Below are 16,512 nucleotides of genomic sequence, written 5' to 3' on the forward strand. Positions count from 1 at the left end.
TGTAAAGTTATGATTTAACTTTCATTTAAAATGGACATCCTGAATAATTATTTCCTTTCAAATCATCAACATTTAATAGCAATAATGTGACAGTTGCTAACTTTAAATAACTTATGGTAAATATCTTGAAAGAATTTTAATGGACTATGAGGACTGTTCTCCAATCTCTGATTATAGCCAAGTTTCCTTAAGTGATTATTTGGTAAGTGGCCAAACTTAACACTTGCTTTGGGACTTCCCTGGTGGCGCAGTGGTTAAGAATTCGCCTGCCAATGCAGGGGACACGGATTCGAGCCCTGGTCTGGGAAGATCCCACATGCTGCGGGGCAACTAAGCCCCTGCGCCACAACTACTGAGCCTGCGCTCTAGAGCCCGTGAGCCACAACTACTAAGCCCGCGTGCCACAACTACTGAAGCCCACGCACCTAGAGCCTGTGCTCTGCAACAAGAGAAGCCACTGCAGTAAGAAGCCCACGTACCGCAATGAAGAGTAGCCCCCACTTGCCGCAACTAGAGAAAGCCCGTGTGCGGCAACGAAGACCCAACGCAGCCAAAAAAACAAAAAAAAAAAAAATAAATTTAAATAAATAAATAAAAACACTTGCTCTGAAGAAAATGTAAATGAATATTTTAGTGTATGGCCAAAAGTGATTACACTTCCATAACTTACCCAGGAGAAAAAGCTGAAGCATGTCTCCCCTATTAAAACCACAAGGAATCAACTTCCTTGAGCCAGAATCTCACTAATTCTCCCCATTATCATCTGTATGTACACTTTTCCTTCCACATTTCTCTCCAAAAATCAACAGGGGCCATTAAAAAATATTTTTAATATAAAGGATTAAGTTTTCATTCTGAAAAAAAAATGAAGGGTTCATGTGATACTGAAGCAGACACAAAAGCATAACTGCAAGTCAGACAGGACAGAGTGTGCGCTGAGCGTGAATCACAACAATGGGCTCCACTCTGCCGTTTACCATGTTTTCTTCCTATTCAAACATGGTGATGTTTTCAGAGTTGTCTTAAACCGCAACCAACTGAAATCAGTTCTGTTGATACTAGAATCATGTAAGGACACCAGCCCATATCTAGTCTTAACTGAAACTCCTCTCTGCAGCTTCATTACCAGACATTACAATTCCTGATGGTTAGGCTCTGTGCCCTTAAATTCCAAAGATGATACTGCATTTGCAACAAAGACTAAGTCCCAGACACTTGCAAGCAGCACACTATCCTTTCCTAGATTTCTTTCTTTTCTGATTTTCTGGAGTCACTTAGCTGTGACACCTTTGGTTAAGAGGTACTGCTGGGAGGAAAGACTACCTTTTTTAGGTCAGTGCTTTCCTCTTCCTCCCCAAACTGTAATGTGTACTCAATTCTCACCTGGATGATAGGGTTTTTTTTTAATGCAATGACTAAAATTATTTGCCTTGACTTATTTTACCTGTTTAGCAAAAACTGATTGATGAGCTTTCACCCTATGTGATTTTATGTGTCAACTTGGCTACACTATGGTGACCAGCTGCTGTGTCAAACACTAGTCTAGAGGTTTCTGTAAAGGTATTTTGTAAATGCGACTAAAATTTACAATCAGCTGACTTTAAGTAAAGAAGGTTACCCTTGGTAATGTTGGTAGGCCTCATCCAATCAGTTGAAGGAATTCTGTCTCTGGACTGTAATAGAGAAATCCTGCCTGAATTTCCAACTTGCTGGCCTGCTCTACAAATTTCAAATTTGCCAGCCCCAACAACTGTGTGAGCCAATTTCTTAAAATAAATCAGTCCCCACCACCCCCATACATACACACACACAGACACCAGACACACACGCATTCTACTGGTCTGTCTCTCTGGAGAGTCCTGAATGATGCATCCTAGTTCAAGGGGGAAAGATTATCATGCCATTGTATAAAATAACAAACAGAAATAGAACCACTTAAGTGGCACTCTGAAGCCCAAGGCACTCAGTCCTGACTGCGGCAGAAGGGGGTACAGACACCACTGAACCCCTTCTGAGACAATAATCAGCACCTTGGAGTATTTTTTTTTTTTTTTAATCCTGGTTTAAAAATTCAATTATTGGGGCTTCCCTGGTGGCGCAGTGGCTGAGGGTCCGCCTGCCAATGCAGGGGACACGAGTTCGTGCCCCGGTCCGGGAAGATCCCACATGCTGCAGAGCGGCTGGGCCTGTGAGCCATGGCCGCTAAGCCTGCGCGTCCAGAGCCTGTGCTCCACAACAGGAGAGGCCACAACAGTGAGAGGCCCGCGTACCGCAAAAAAAAAAAAAAAAAAAAAATTCAATTATTTCCCTTTGAAGCATGAGGATGGATAGCTTCACTTTAACTAGGCCCTAACATCAGCCCATCTCGCCAAAAGACATTTAACAAGACGAGTGATGTTTTCTACTCTTATATAGCAGTCCACGTGGCCTTCTAATCCCAACCTGGTCGTGGCGAGGAGGCAGAATTCTTCACATACTTTCTCTGAAAATGGCTGCTGCTACTTAAGCACCTCAAGTATCTGGAAACCTTCATTAACTGATGCTTACTATGAAGTTTAAAATTAAGCAAAAAAGGCCTCTGCGTAATCGTACTTCATAAATATTCATCTACTATGTATGCCTCACTGGACGTTAACTCTCGTGGGGACTGTGGTTAACAGTGCAGAGGGCTTGGCCTCTGTTCGCCCAGGCTCTTTCTATCCCAGGATCCAGGGCCGTGGGCAGCTTATCTAAGGAGACAACATGGAGTATGCTTTTTAAATTCTGGGATCTTACTTCCTGAAAGCGGGGGCCATATCTGTTCTTTAACAAAATGCTTTTGCCAGGCAAAGTGCTTAATAAAAATTCTTGTATACTCTAACTCCTTTGCCAAACAATATTATGGTTTTTTCCAAGTGCATTTATCGAGCTGAAAATTCAAGGTATTTAAAATTTGGCCTGAATTTGGCCATAGATGAACATCTCCAGCCTTGTTTCTGCCATTTCCTTAGATTACTGTCCACCAGTCCCAGACCAAGCTCTCCCTTAGCTTGGCAGTTAATTTTTGAGTCTCCAGTTTTTCCTTCTACTACCTTATAACCAGCTGTTTGAGTTTCTAGAGGGCGGAGTGCTGTCTTATCATCGAGCACAGTGCCTAGCAAACAGCACAGGCTTAGCACATAACTGACAGATGCCAGGTGTGGTACTAGCAGGGCTGGGTCAACCAGTGACTATAAGTGACACTGAATGTTACAAACCATATACTTTTGAGCTACTCAATTTAATTTCATTAAACTTTCACCCCAAATCTGAGGTATAATGAAAGACTACTGAGCTAAATAGCTATGTTTTTGACTCATAACTGAAATCAGATTCAATGCTCATACATCAAGCAGGAAGACACCAAGCATATTGACCACTTGTGTCAATATGAAGATCATGGGGCCCGCATACATGGGGTGCTCTACTGTAAAGACCTAGATATGCCTTATGTTAGAATACCACTATTGTTCTACCTTGTTGCACATCACAATCATCTGAGGGGCTTTAAAAACTCAAAATCATGCCCAAAACACATCTCAGACCAACAGAACCTCAGGGGAGAGAGAGAGGCACCTGTCATCAGTAATTTTTCTTTTAAAATAGCTCCCCAGGTGACTAACAGGTGGCCTGGGTGGGAATCACTGGGCTGGATAGGTTTCCTAGCCTTAACCAGGGTCTACGCTAAGCGTGGTTTATACTATGGGCCAGGAACTCTAGAGGCACTGAGTTCTAGAAACACTAATCTAGTTACCCTTAGAATTTTATTTCTTCAAGAAAGAATGGGCATCGGGGCTTCCCTGGTGGCGCAGTGGTTAAGAATCTGCCTACCAATGCAGGGGACACGGGTTTGAGCCCTGGTCCGGGAAGATCCCACATGCTGTGGAGCAACTAAGCCCGTGTGCCACAACTACTGAGCCTGCACTCTAGAGCCCGCGAGCCACAACTACTGAAGCCCACACACCTGGAGCCCGTGCTCTGCAACGAAGAGTAGCCCCTGCTCGCTGCAACTAGAGAAAGCCTGCACGCGGCAATGAAGACCCAACGCAGCCATAAATGAATGAATGAATGAATGAATGAATGAAATTTAAAAAACAAAAAAGAAAGAATGGGCATCAAGAAAATAATATCCACTGCAATAATTCATCTAAAGACAGGGAGCTACCCCTCAATACCTTTTTGGCTTCCTCAGCAGTAACAGAGCTTCCAGAGGCTTCATCTTTGGTGATCAGAGTAATTCCATCTAGAAAGTAATTCACAGAGTAAAATTCAAGTACAAAGAATCAATCCCAATCCCACCTTCCTTTCCACCGCACCTCCTCCCATCTTTGCACTGGAGATTTTTAGAACTATAAAGGTGCTCTTCTCTATAAGAAATATAAAACTTTATTAAAGGCACTCAACTCACATTGCTCCTCCCATCTTCCATTACCCTTTCTCCCATTTTTGCTTATTAAAATGAAGGGCACATCGCAAATGCTACCAGCTGTGTGCAGTCTTTCTTGATTGGCTCTCCCCTTTAGAACTCTCAGATCAGTTTGTTTATCCCTTTGAAATGGCTCTCATCACGTCGTATCCTGTATAACTATTCGTACATATTTTAGCCCTCCTAACAGATTATACTTTTCTCTAGGGCAGGGACTATGCTTTATTCATCTTTATATTCCCCTCAATGTAGTACATAGCAGAGCTCAGTAAATAAGGGAAAACTGAATGACTATACTTTGGTCCCAACCCATGAGGTATGGGAATGTGCAGACATTTTGACTTCTAGTAGTGTTACTGGCTATTGACGGAATGGCAGGAGAGCTAAGGTCAGGAGGAAACATGCTCTTACAATGAATGGCCTTGTCTATCATTTAGCACAGTACATCGAGTTTAGCTCAGTGAGAGCAAATCAAGGATAGAAAATTTACCCTTTAGTTTTCTCTTTTTCCTAAGATTCTCTTCTGCCTCAAATGGCTGATGCATGAAACGCTTTCAGAAAAGCACATGCATTTAACATCCATTTGCACCTAGAAATGGCACAGGTCATGTGTATTCTCTCAATAGGTTATAGGCTCTTAGAAAATATGTGTCTTGTGTGTGTCCTACAAGTTTCTTTTCAGCAAGCAATATGCTAGAGGCATTCAATAAATACCAAAACCAGTCTCTTTCATCTATTGGGTCGGCAGCAGGGACACAAAAGAGATTTGAATAAGCCCCACTCACCACCTATTCTAATAGCTTTTGCTCCCGAGTGTAGAAGTTAAAGGGCTGAAAAATTAACTGTCAGAGAAATGCTTGCCTGAGTGATGAAAAGCTGCCTGTTAGAAGCTGGATAGATAGGAATGCAACTCCTTTTATACAGAATTTGCATAGAAAGACAGGTTGAAACTAATTTGGGGGGCTCTACTTCAAGTACAAAGTTTCATACTTTGCAATATCATTGTTTTCATAATATGTACTTTTAATAGGTAACCTCTTATATTTGGGTTCTGAAAGAAAATCAAGTCAGGTTAAAGAAAATGGGCAAAGGACATGACGGAAATCAAACATCATGCCTAAAATTGAAAGATTTGCCCTCTTTCTACGATTAATTTGCATTGGTCACTTAAGTGAGGAACTGAATGGCTTTGGTGCATGAAGATGCTGGTCAGCTGATATGGAAAGCCAAAGAACACGGCAATGAAAGGTGGAGGAGGGGAAAACGTGGGGGAGGTCAGTGAAAGTGCTGTGGATCCAGCAGGACTGACAGGTCTAAGAATCGCAGAAAGGGAACAATGTCTGCCTGCACAGCTTCTTTACTCATCAAACAGAAAGGCGTAATCTCTGAAAGGGTCACGCTGCATAACGAGTTTAAGATGGGACTTATATGTTTACTTATTATTTATCACTTTGTACTTATGATTAAGCAAAATTTTTAGTTCACTGAATCCTGAGCGTTTCCCAAATCCACATGGAAAGTTATCGGGTCCTCATATAACACATCACACAATATAATTTATATTTAGAATTTATACTTAGAAAAAAATAGCATAAATATTTGGATAAAAAGATAAATGACACCTTACCCTGGATGACAATCTCCCAGAAATGATTTAATTGTTTAACTTCCACTTTCTCTCGAAGGGCTTTCAGGAAACTGTTAAAGTGCTGCTCTTCTGAAAACTGTGGTAGCATGTGGAGGTAGAGGAGGTGGCAGGTCAGAGCTCATACAGAAACGTATTTCATCCCCAGACCAAAGCAGCACATATACAAGAATCCACGATATTTATTAAAAATATATAAAATGTTCTTCTTTGGTAAATGGGAAACTGGCATTTCAAGTTTCACCTTCATTTGCTGGGAGCCAGAAATCTTTCCATCTGTTGAAGGTGCAGAAATTTCCATAGCCACACAGTTTTTTTGGTGGCCTGGTACTTTGTTTTTTAAGTTTTAATATAGACAGCGTCAAACAAAGACAGAGTAATTTAGTGGGATGCTTGTGCACCCATCACCCAGCTTCCATAACTGTTAAGTCGGCCAATCTTGTTTCATCGATAACCCTCAACTTCTCCCACAACCCTTGGATTGTTTTGAAGCAAATTTCAATCACATTAGCTCATCTATAAATATTTCAGTATGCAATATCTAAAATATAGAGACTTATTAAAATATTCACAAAAAATTAATAACAGGAGCAAATAACCAGTCACATTTTCCCAACTTACTTTCTTTTTACATTTTTAGTTTAAAAAGGTCATTAAGATGGACTGATATGTCTCTAAAGTCTCTCTGGATCCTCCTCCATCTCCTTCTCTCTCTCCCTTTTTTGGAATCCAATGACCTGGTACTCTAAAGGACATGTGGTGGCAACAGCGCACAGAAGCGTTATCAGACACTCCATCCAGCCTTGGGGGGGGGGGCATGGGGTAGAGGTGCTAAAAAACCATTTTCACTACCTTTTCATCTAAGCAAATCTTTCTCCACCTGACTGAGTCATCCTTAGTCTTATACTAACTCTACTTTGCCAAAATTTTGTTTTTTTATCTGTAGGGAATTTGGATTATCTACTACTGAATCTTTTATCCCATTTTAATTTGAACAATTTTCTCACTTTCTTATCATTCTTTGTAACTACCTAAACAATTCAAGAAGTAATTTGTTCATTTACTCAGCAAATATGCAATAAGCACCCACATACAAACTAATGTACACTACAACCGTGCCTACTTTAAAAATATACTTTCTAATTTAAACTTACTCTCATCTAGAGTTCATGTATAAAAGCCTAGAAATAATTTGGAAGATTTTTAGATGCGTTTTCTAATATTCCTACTAAAACAAACAGAAAACCCCACAAAAGGTGGGACAGGAGTGCTGAGTTATTCATTTTGTGTTCTTTTTTTCCTGGCATTCAGATCCCTACTTCTGTCTTCATCAAATCCTTCTCAATAATTACACAACTATATTTTTTCCATCCATTTCCCTGAAATAGTTAGCCAAATATAATACAATACAATAGAAATTTCATTGGCTCCCTAAATAGAAATCATAAAGCCAGGGCTACAGAGTGTAATAAAAAGCTAACTCCCAGGGATAAAAGATTCCACTCACCCACACATCTTTATTCATCCTCAGAAATTACACCAATAGCAAAATGAGTTAGTCATTTCTACTTCCTTGGCATACGCTGCTCTTCACAGTAAGGATGAGTATTTCCAAAGCCCAGGCTTATTTGTGGGGTGCTATATGTCTCCCCCCCTCTGGTGGTGACCAACTGGTTAGGAAGAGGACACAGGATAGCATTACCTGAATGGCTTCTTCCCGGAAGACTCTGATACAGTCCATGCTCTTCATAAAATACAGTGTTTCGTTAGTATCCAAAAACTGCTCAATGTGATTTATTAACTGGTGACTTGCTAGAACATAAGACAATAAATTTATTTTCCTTGATTTGAGTGATGCTTGTTAGAGAGAATGTACGCTCTTGTGTGCTTGTAAGTATGTGTTATGGATCAAAAGCCTCGCGGTCCATATGCACAAAAGCTATTTTTCTTGTAAGGGGGTGGATGGGAAGGAAAGATGAGATGCAAAACACTGACTTCAAAAGTCTACATTTAGAAAGTCTGCATAGTACTTATTGACATTTGACAAGAAATAAAATTTCTAAAATGCTTAGAATTATAGCTACATGTTCCTTTTGGCATTTCAAACACTAAGCTGTTGCTGCTTTTTATTTCCCCCCACAATTCAGGGGTCATTTGGATATTTCACAACTGCCTTTCCTGATACAGTCATAGAAAACAGATCTTCTATTCCCTCCCCTAATTCCACTCAAGATAAATGTCAAACAGTGTCGCACAAAGAAAAATAATGAGCCAGGGACACTCCATCTTCTTCTAATCACAGGTCAAATTAGAAAGGACCAGCTCTCATCTTAATTTCATAAAGTCCTTTTAGAATGGAAAATCATTGCTACATATCTTCTGCCCTTAGCTGAATCTGAATAGTCTCTAAGTTACTCAGCACTCTACAGAGCCATGAATACTTAACAATAATGGTCAGCAAGCAACATCATAAATGCTATAGGAAGAGGAAATGCATTAATAATGTTATAGTTTCCAAGGTGGTTTGCAACTTGAGACTACCTCATAAACAAAAAAATAAACATTCTTCATAAAAAAAAAAGCAGAGGAAAATAAAAGCATGAAGTCATCAGGGAACTTAAGTTGCTGAGCAGATCACAATAGACACTTACGATCGGTGTGGAGGAACAAACCAAGGAGATGTGCACAGTCATGGCCTAAAGGCTCACTCTCACTTGTCCCCTGAAACTGCTTGCTAGCTGGCTGTTCAGCAGTTTGTGCTGAATGGTCAAGATATTGTAAGACTGCAGGTCTGCCATCGTCGTGGCCTCATCCAAGCATTCTCATAGTTACGAATGTGTGTGCGTGCAGTACTAAAAAAACTACTTTCAAGGCTTGCCTATAAAGGCTCAAGGCCACTAACTGAATCGCAGTGACCTGAGCATTGCTCAATGCCTTATGAAAGAGCTGAAATGCGGTGCCTGCAGCATGTGAAAAGGATTAAAAAGCTGGACAAGGTATTTCCTAATATAATAATTTTGCAGCAAGAGAAAACAGCCCCAGTAACCATTTCATCTTTTCTACCAACTAGGAGATTATGATCTCTATTACAATAAAGTACTTAACCAACTCGAGGGATTAAAGAAACACTTCCCTGCAATTTTAGGAATCTTTACCAATGTATCCGGCAGCAGTGAATTAATATCCAACTACAATTCAAAGGAGAGAAGGAATGTTTGGATGGGTCTTTTTAAACAAGGTAAATAGCCCTAATTAGTAAGCAGAGCAGAAAACCATCAACAAGAAACTCAAAGTAATAGAAGCTATCTCCCTTTTTTAGCCTGGAAAGGCGAAGTAACAGAAATGTTTGATATTTCCTATACCACTCAAGCAGGCTGCTTTCTCAGACAGTCTGATGTGAAGTTCACTGAGCGTTTCATATCTGTGCACAAATAAGAGCCTTTACAGGCCAAGGGCAGTAATCCCGGAGATGCCAAGTTTCTCATTTCTTCTGAAATGTGAATAAGGAGTCTCAGCAAGCTACAATGTAAATATTTCTCTTTGCTTGATTTAGTGATTATTTTAATTTAGCCTAGTACATATTTACTGTGTAACTGCTACATATAAAATGCTATGCTACATTCTATAGGAGATACAATTAAGTTGAAGATAAGATCCTTACCCTTGGGAAGTTTACAGTCTAACAGAGGATATAATACATATACACAAAAAATAGTAACAGGAGGTAAATGTGAACAGGGCTGTGAGTGGTACGGAAATATATCAACTATTCTGAATTTTAAAAAATCTTTGGTGATTAAAAGAAAGCTTCATGAATTAACATGGCATTTTTGCTGGGCAATGAAAAACAGAATTTGGCTATCAGACAGCAAAAAACAGAGTGAGCAAAAAGTATAAAGAAGAGAGGTGGGGCTTCCCTGGTGGCACAGTGGTTGAGAATCCGCCTGCCTATGCAGGGGACATGGGTTCGAGCCCTGGTCCGGGAAGATCCCACGTGCCACGGAGCAACTAAGCCTGTGTGCCACAACTTCTGAGCCTGTGCTCTAGAGCCCGTGAGCCACTACTACTGAAGCCTGTGCACCTAGAGCTTAGGCTCCGCAATAAGAGAAGCCACCGCAGTGAGAAGCCCGCGCACCACAAAGAAAAGTAGCCCTCGCTCACTGTAACTAGAGAAAGCCCGCACGCAGCAACGAAGACTCAACACAGCCAAAAATAAATAAATAAAATAAATAAATTTTTTTTAAAAAAGAAGAGAGGTGGGAAAGCACAGGGTGTATCTGGAGAAAAGCGCATGGTCCAGCACATGGAGTCCATGGACAGGAGTAGAGAAGAAAAAGGAGGAGGAAGAATTAGACAGGAGAGGAGGTGGGAGGAAAGGGAATTCCAAGGAGGACGAACAATGCGTGCAAGGGGCCTGTGGCAGGATAGAGGAAGTGTAGGAAAAAAAGGGTTCAAGAACAAGCCTTTTAGGAACTGCAGCGTTTAGAGGTTGTACAGCGGCAAAGGAGCTGACAAAGGAGGCCAAGAAGGAATGGTCAGGGAGACGGGAAAAAGGAGGGTAAGGCAACACAGATACTGAGAGAAGAAATTATTTGAAGAGGAGAATTGTCTACTGTGTTATAAAGTATTACATAAATAATATTATGTGTAATTATTATATAAATTCTGCAAGAAAGAGTATAATGAGCACAAAAGATTAAGTACTGAAACTTAGGGTGTCCTTACACCCAGGAACCCATGAAACAACTAGAGACTGCTGAATGGCTTTGCAAAAAACACAGCTTCCAGACCCATTTTTATCTTGAAATATGATGGAATACACACACACACACACAGTTGCCATCTTATAGAAAAAAATATTCAAAAGAAACTAAAATAAAGCAAGTGCAAAGTCAAAAATCCATGTGCAATAACAGTATGGAAAAGAAGACACAAAGAAAAGAAGTAGGAGTCTCAATAACCAGTTTCCATTGAAGAATGAAGTCTTTATGTATTTGCAGGCCTATCTGGATTTAGCTCTCTTATTTACATGTTAGACTGTTCTGTTCTTTCCTCCAGAAGGTTCAGGAATGCAGGTGCTAGATAAACATATCCAAACTTCTAATAAATCCCATGAATACACAGAACCGGGTTTTGCCCTTCTAGGAATACTCAGTTACATGGCCTGGGCATCTGGTCCATAGTTCTGAATTCTGTCCCTCTACCTAGACTATTTTGTGGTTCACTGACTATAATGAATCATTTAACACCAGTAAACAGATGTGATGGATGATGCTTTAATATACTGAATATCAGAATGCGATGTGGATAAGGGACCTCTCATCCAAACTTTGGTGCCATTTCCCTGCCATTTTTAATAAAAGTAAAACGCAGAAATGGCTAAAAAAATAATCTACTTTGACTCCCCCTTTCCCCCTGCTCCTCATACAGGAAACGCTGATCATCAGGGTGCTTTTCTCTGCTTCTACATCAATTATAGGGCTAAGGAATGGCCTGTCAGTGTTCATACTCAGTAAATCACAGCCCTAATTATAATTCACCAAAATGCTTTTCAGAGTTAGTCAGAGGCTCAGTAATACTCATTAGCAGGTAAAATAAAAAATGGCCATTGGAAAGGCCATCCGTCTTAGGATACCAGGTCAGGCAAAGGCTGTCATTTATCTCAAGAAGTTTTCAAAAACAAGATGTCTATTCTGGATTTCAAAAGTTTCTGTTCTGGATTTTGAGGTTTATAATAGGGACATTATATATTAAGCCAGCATCTGACAGGAGTACAGATTGTCGATACATAAAATGAGTCAACACAATAATACTTTAATGTTATATTAAAATGTTATCGAGATTCAGAAGTGTCATGTAAGAGGAAAATGGCAGTGTTTCCTTGTTTAATCTCTTCAGAGAAAACATTCAACACCTTCCAAAGTCCTACAAAATGAGTCATCTCCCTTCTTGCTGCAGTCACAAACATCTGGGGCCATGTGCTTGCTGGCCTCTGACTTAACATTTACTTACTCCATCTGTTCTCTGCAAAGATGTTTCCAACAAAGTGAAAGGAAGTCATTTGTTGTGGGTTTTTTCCCTCCATCGTACAGAGCCAAAAGAGCAGTGGGTTCATTCAGCTGTCACACATTATATATAAAGGACTGGAAAACCATCTCAAATGATTTTGCTGAGCCCAGGAATCATTCAGGATGTTTCCCAGTTTAATTCTTCTCATGATCTCAATCAATGCCTTACGAGAATTTTACTTATTGAAGAGGTGCACATTTTGCAGATGTCAGCAGTTAAATCATTATTAAATGTCGAACAGTTTACATAGTCAATGGCATCTTTATAAAACAAAATAAGGTGACAATAAAGATCAAGCATTTAAATCAAATAAGTATATGATCAGATCAGTCATTAAGAGAATTAAAAGGAATAACATCTATCAGTAGCAAATAAAAATCTAAGCAAGTAGTCCAGTCTGCCGCCAATTAAATCCACATGTAAATTACAATCACTGTTTTAAAGCAAAAACTTAACAAGAAACACTTGCCTGGTAAGAAAACAAGTCTGTGTTTTTAATAAAGGTTACAGAAACAGAAATCTGTCACAAAGAAGCTTCTTTGTGTCTCTTTACTATAGGGTATAAATTGGCCATTGTGGTTAGAGGCTTCGTGTATTATTGGCCAGGGTCCAACCAGAAAAACAGAAATCACTGAATATTTAACCGGGAAATTTAATGCAGGCAACTGTTACACGGGTGATAAAGAACTATTAAGCCAACTGAGAATGGGTGCTGTAACCCAGAGATTAGGAACAGCAAGAAGCTCCTAGCACCCCTGGCACTGCGGAGGAGAACAGAACAGAGCAGAAAAGAAATGAGAGGGGGTATAACTAAAGTTCAGGGGCCTGTCCTATGGGAGCCAAAACCATGGAGGACTTGGAGCTGCTGCCCTACTCGGTAAAGGAAAAAGAGAAATATCCTGGCTTCTCCCTCCTTCCTTACTTCCCCCCAATCTCTCACACTGGCTGAACCCAGTAGGAAGCTAGCAGCTGTGGGAGCCTGGAAAATGCAACCCGCAGGGGCTGGACCTGCCCCAGTCCTCCCCCCAGAGCTGGTGCACACAGGGGAAGGGTGAGCTACATACACTTCCCTTTCCTTCAGGTTCATGATGAAACACAGACAACAGGTTTCTCACAATTGTGTGGACCATGTTGATAAACCTGAGTAACTAGAAGTGACTGAACCCTTCCCATGGTATTCATGTCCTTTCAGGAGCAAATGCACTTCTGAAAATATAAGTACAAAAAAAAGATTTCCTAAATATTTTCCCTCTAAATGACATTTTATGCTGATTTATTTCTTAAATACCCTTTCTGCTTCCATTTCCAAAAGAGTCTGGATCTAAGATACCAAGAATTTGTCCTGAATGTCTGTGCTCCTTGGTCTGGTGTTATTCCCGTTTTTAGTCTTACACTCTTTAATGAAATCTGCTTACTAGGGGAAAATAAATCACTGGTGGCAACAAAAGAAACTGAGAACTAGGGAAAAAATATAAGTTTTATGAACCTGAAAGTGAAATTCAATTGCTGTCTTATCTTTAAGCAGGTGGACTGTGGAGTAGACACAGCTCTGTCCTGCACTCTGCCTCTGCCCCACCCTTCCCCTTTTTAGAAACTGTTGTGCTAGATTCTTTGCCCCCCTTTTAAGAACAGAAAAAGTCAGCAGATATGACAGAGAATACCACAGCAGTAATATTATGCATGATCAGTAGCACAGGAAATTGTACGAAGGTATATAAAGCACTGACCACTTCAACAGTACAGATACAGCCCCGGTTTTTTAAATTATTATTATTATTTTTCTTACCAATAACTAAAGAACTCAATTAAAACCTCAACGTTTAAGCTCCATAAGTTTAGTCACAGCCCATTTTTTCCATGCTTAACGACTTTCTCATTAAATGCAGTAATTTCTTACAAATTGCACTAATAAAAGTAAGTCCTGCTGGGTGTTTTCCCCCCTTTTTAAATGCTAACTTTTCATTGATGTGTTAAATTAAAACCCCAGGCACAGGAGCAGAGTAAATGCAAAACCTTTATTGTTAGACTCCAATCCTGCAGACTATGATATCTCTCGTTTTATTTTTGGAGTCCTACTGTGTAGCCACAGGAAGAAAGATTTTGAAGGTCTCTTGGTCTTAGCTCACTCTAGAAAAAAAGGTGATAGTGTAAGCTAATGAGAAACTAAAATAATGGCATCTGGCTCAGCCCACTGGCTTCAAGACGAATTTATACAGGGAACATTATGACAAGTCTTTTTCATTCTGGATGAATAATATTTCTCATCTTAAATAACTTGGGTGTAAGACCAGACCTGTTCCCAAGTCAGCTGGAAATTTTTAAGTTTGCTGGCCAATGGGTGGGTTTCATGGCATTCTATGGTCTTTTAATTTTTTTACTAAAAACACTCAATTTAACTATTAAAGACCCACTGAACATGTCCCATAAAACCTGAAGGTTATTAGTTCATATTTACAGGGCATATAGCAGTTAAGAACAAGGAACATCCACTCTTTAGTCTAATTCCTCCATTTCCAGAAAGGAGTGCACTTAAAGTAGTGCAAAACTGGGACATGATGCTAACATAAGAAAGAAACTAAAGGAAGTTCTTTTCATCAAATGAGGAAGTGATTTTTTGCTCCAGACGCACAGGCTCAGCGGCCATGGCTCACAGGCCCAGCCGCTCCGCGGCATGTGGGATCTTCCCGGCCCGGGGCACGAACCCGTGTCCCCTGCATCGGCAGGCGGACTCGCAACCACTGTGCCACCAGGGAAGCCCTGGCTCATTTATGTAATGTACACATGCTATATGCTTGGCAGTGTGCGTTGAGGTTGGGAGTAGGGAGTGGAGAGGGCAGAGAAAGAGCATCTCCAAGATTTTCTTTTTTTCTTTTTCTGTAATTTTCTAAGGTCCTAAAACAAATTCTAAAACTTGGTGAACCATACTAAAATATGATAATTTACTAAATACTAAAGTGATACAGAATTCAGAACACCATCTAGACTTGATCCCATTCTGGATGAGTGGTAGGAGGGAGGCAGAATGCAAGATGACAGTAGTGCTGTAGTGATACTGTACTAACAGTGCTGTAGTAATTTTATAGTATCTGTCTAGCTTCAGACCTGAGTGGATGTCATCAAACTAATACAGGAAGTTGGCAGAAGGAACCAAGTAGCCATAGAAACAGTGCAGCCAAGAGAAAATGCTCTGGAACTGACCAATCTGGCAATGAGATCCAATTAGAAGTTGGTAATTGAATGAAATTGAAATTCATGGATTAGCTGAAGAGATGCAGTGAGCGATGAGTCAGACTCCTCAGCAAGGAGAGAAGCAGGCGGCCACTAGTTGAATGTGCTTTTGTGGATGATGGAGGAGGGGATGCAGCTGGATGCAAACATCCAGCACTGTTTTACAATATGCCTCAAGAATTTGACTCATTCTTAAATGGAAATATCAAGTACCAGAAATTTTCAAACCATATTCCATGTAGTAAATCTTCTTGAAAACTGGTAAATAATGATGTACTGTGTTTATATTGTATCTTTCCTTAAGGATCCCTCATTTATTTTCTTTCATTTTTTAAAAATCTTTTTCTGATTTTGTGAAGAAAGTTGTATAATATTCTGGAGCTCAAAATACAGCGATGTTATTTTTCTCTACTTCTTCTTCGATGAGGCTAAGATTTATAAATCAATACAGAGAACCTGAGGATTAGTTCTGCTGTAATTCAAAAATTCAAATCGTTATTATTAAAGACAGTGATGGAAACAAAAAGATTACTACTAACCGGCAGTACTCAGAGAGCATAAAAATAAGTAGAGGTTTTATTTGTCCCACTGATGGCAGACCAGCAGCAGCATCTTTGATAATGAATCATATTACAATAAAACTACCACTGGGCATTAGTAACCCAGCATACACTGGCTCTTAAACCTCAAGAATCTCTTTAGAGGAAATTTGGGGGTGAGAAAAAAGAATGGACATTCTTTGTGGAAGAAATATCACTAGCAAACATACAGAAGAGCCGGAAAGCCAAGAGTATTAGCGGGAGTACAGTTTGGTTTGAGTACAGGGTGCACAGAGGGGACCTGTAGAAATATGGGTCTAGAATGGTGGGATGGGACAAGGTTGTGGAAAGTCTTGGCTGAGGGACTAATTTCAAAGAAACAGAGAGTGACTAAGAAGGGCTGACCCATAATCAGATCTGTGCTATAAGAAGCTAAATCTGTACCAACATACGGGATGAGTTGAACAAGAAGAACTTTGAGGGTAATTAATATAGGATGCTATAACTGTCCAATGGTAAAATAATGAAAGCCTAAATTAGTGTTTTTTAGGATGGAGAGAAAAAGACAGATATGAAACAACTAGATT

At 40.0% G+C, this 16,512-nt stretch overlaps 1 protein-coding gene across 1 annotated transcript in view; it reads right to left on the reverse strand.

The window, feature by feature from the left end:
- XRCC5 (X-ray repair cross complementing 5) overlaps positions 1-16,512 on the reverse strand; it is a 97,954-nt gene that overhangs the window by 12,084 nt on the left and 69,358 nt on the right. Inside the window, exons 17-19 of the mRNA XM_030852672.2 lie at positions 7,792-7,901; positions 6,072-6,168; positions 4,194-4,261 (exon numbers count right to left, since the gene is read on the reverse strand). Coding sequence (XP_030708532.1) covers positions 4,194-4,261; positions 6,072-6,168; positions 7,792-7,901 — 275 coding nt within the window. The remainder of the gene's footprint in view (positions 1-4,193; positions 4,262-6,071; positions 6,169-7,791; positions 7,902-16,512) is intronic.

Source organism: Globicephala melas, chromosome 7 (assembly GCF_963455315.2).
Source record: "Globicephala melas chromosome 7, mGloMel1.2, whole genome shotgun sequence".
NCBI classification, from domain to species: domain Eukaryota; kingdom Metazoa; phylum Chordata; class Mammalia; order Artiodactyla; family Delphinidae; genus Globicephala; species Globicephala melas.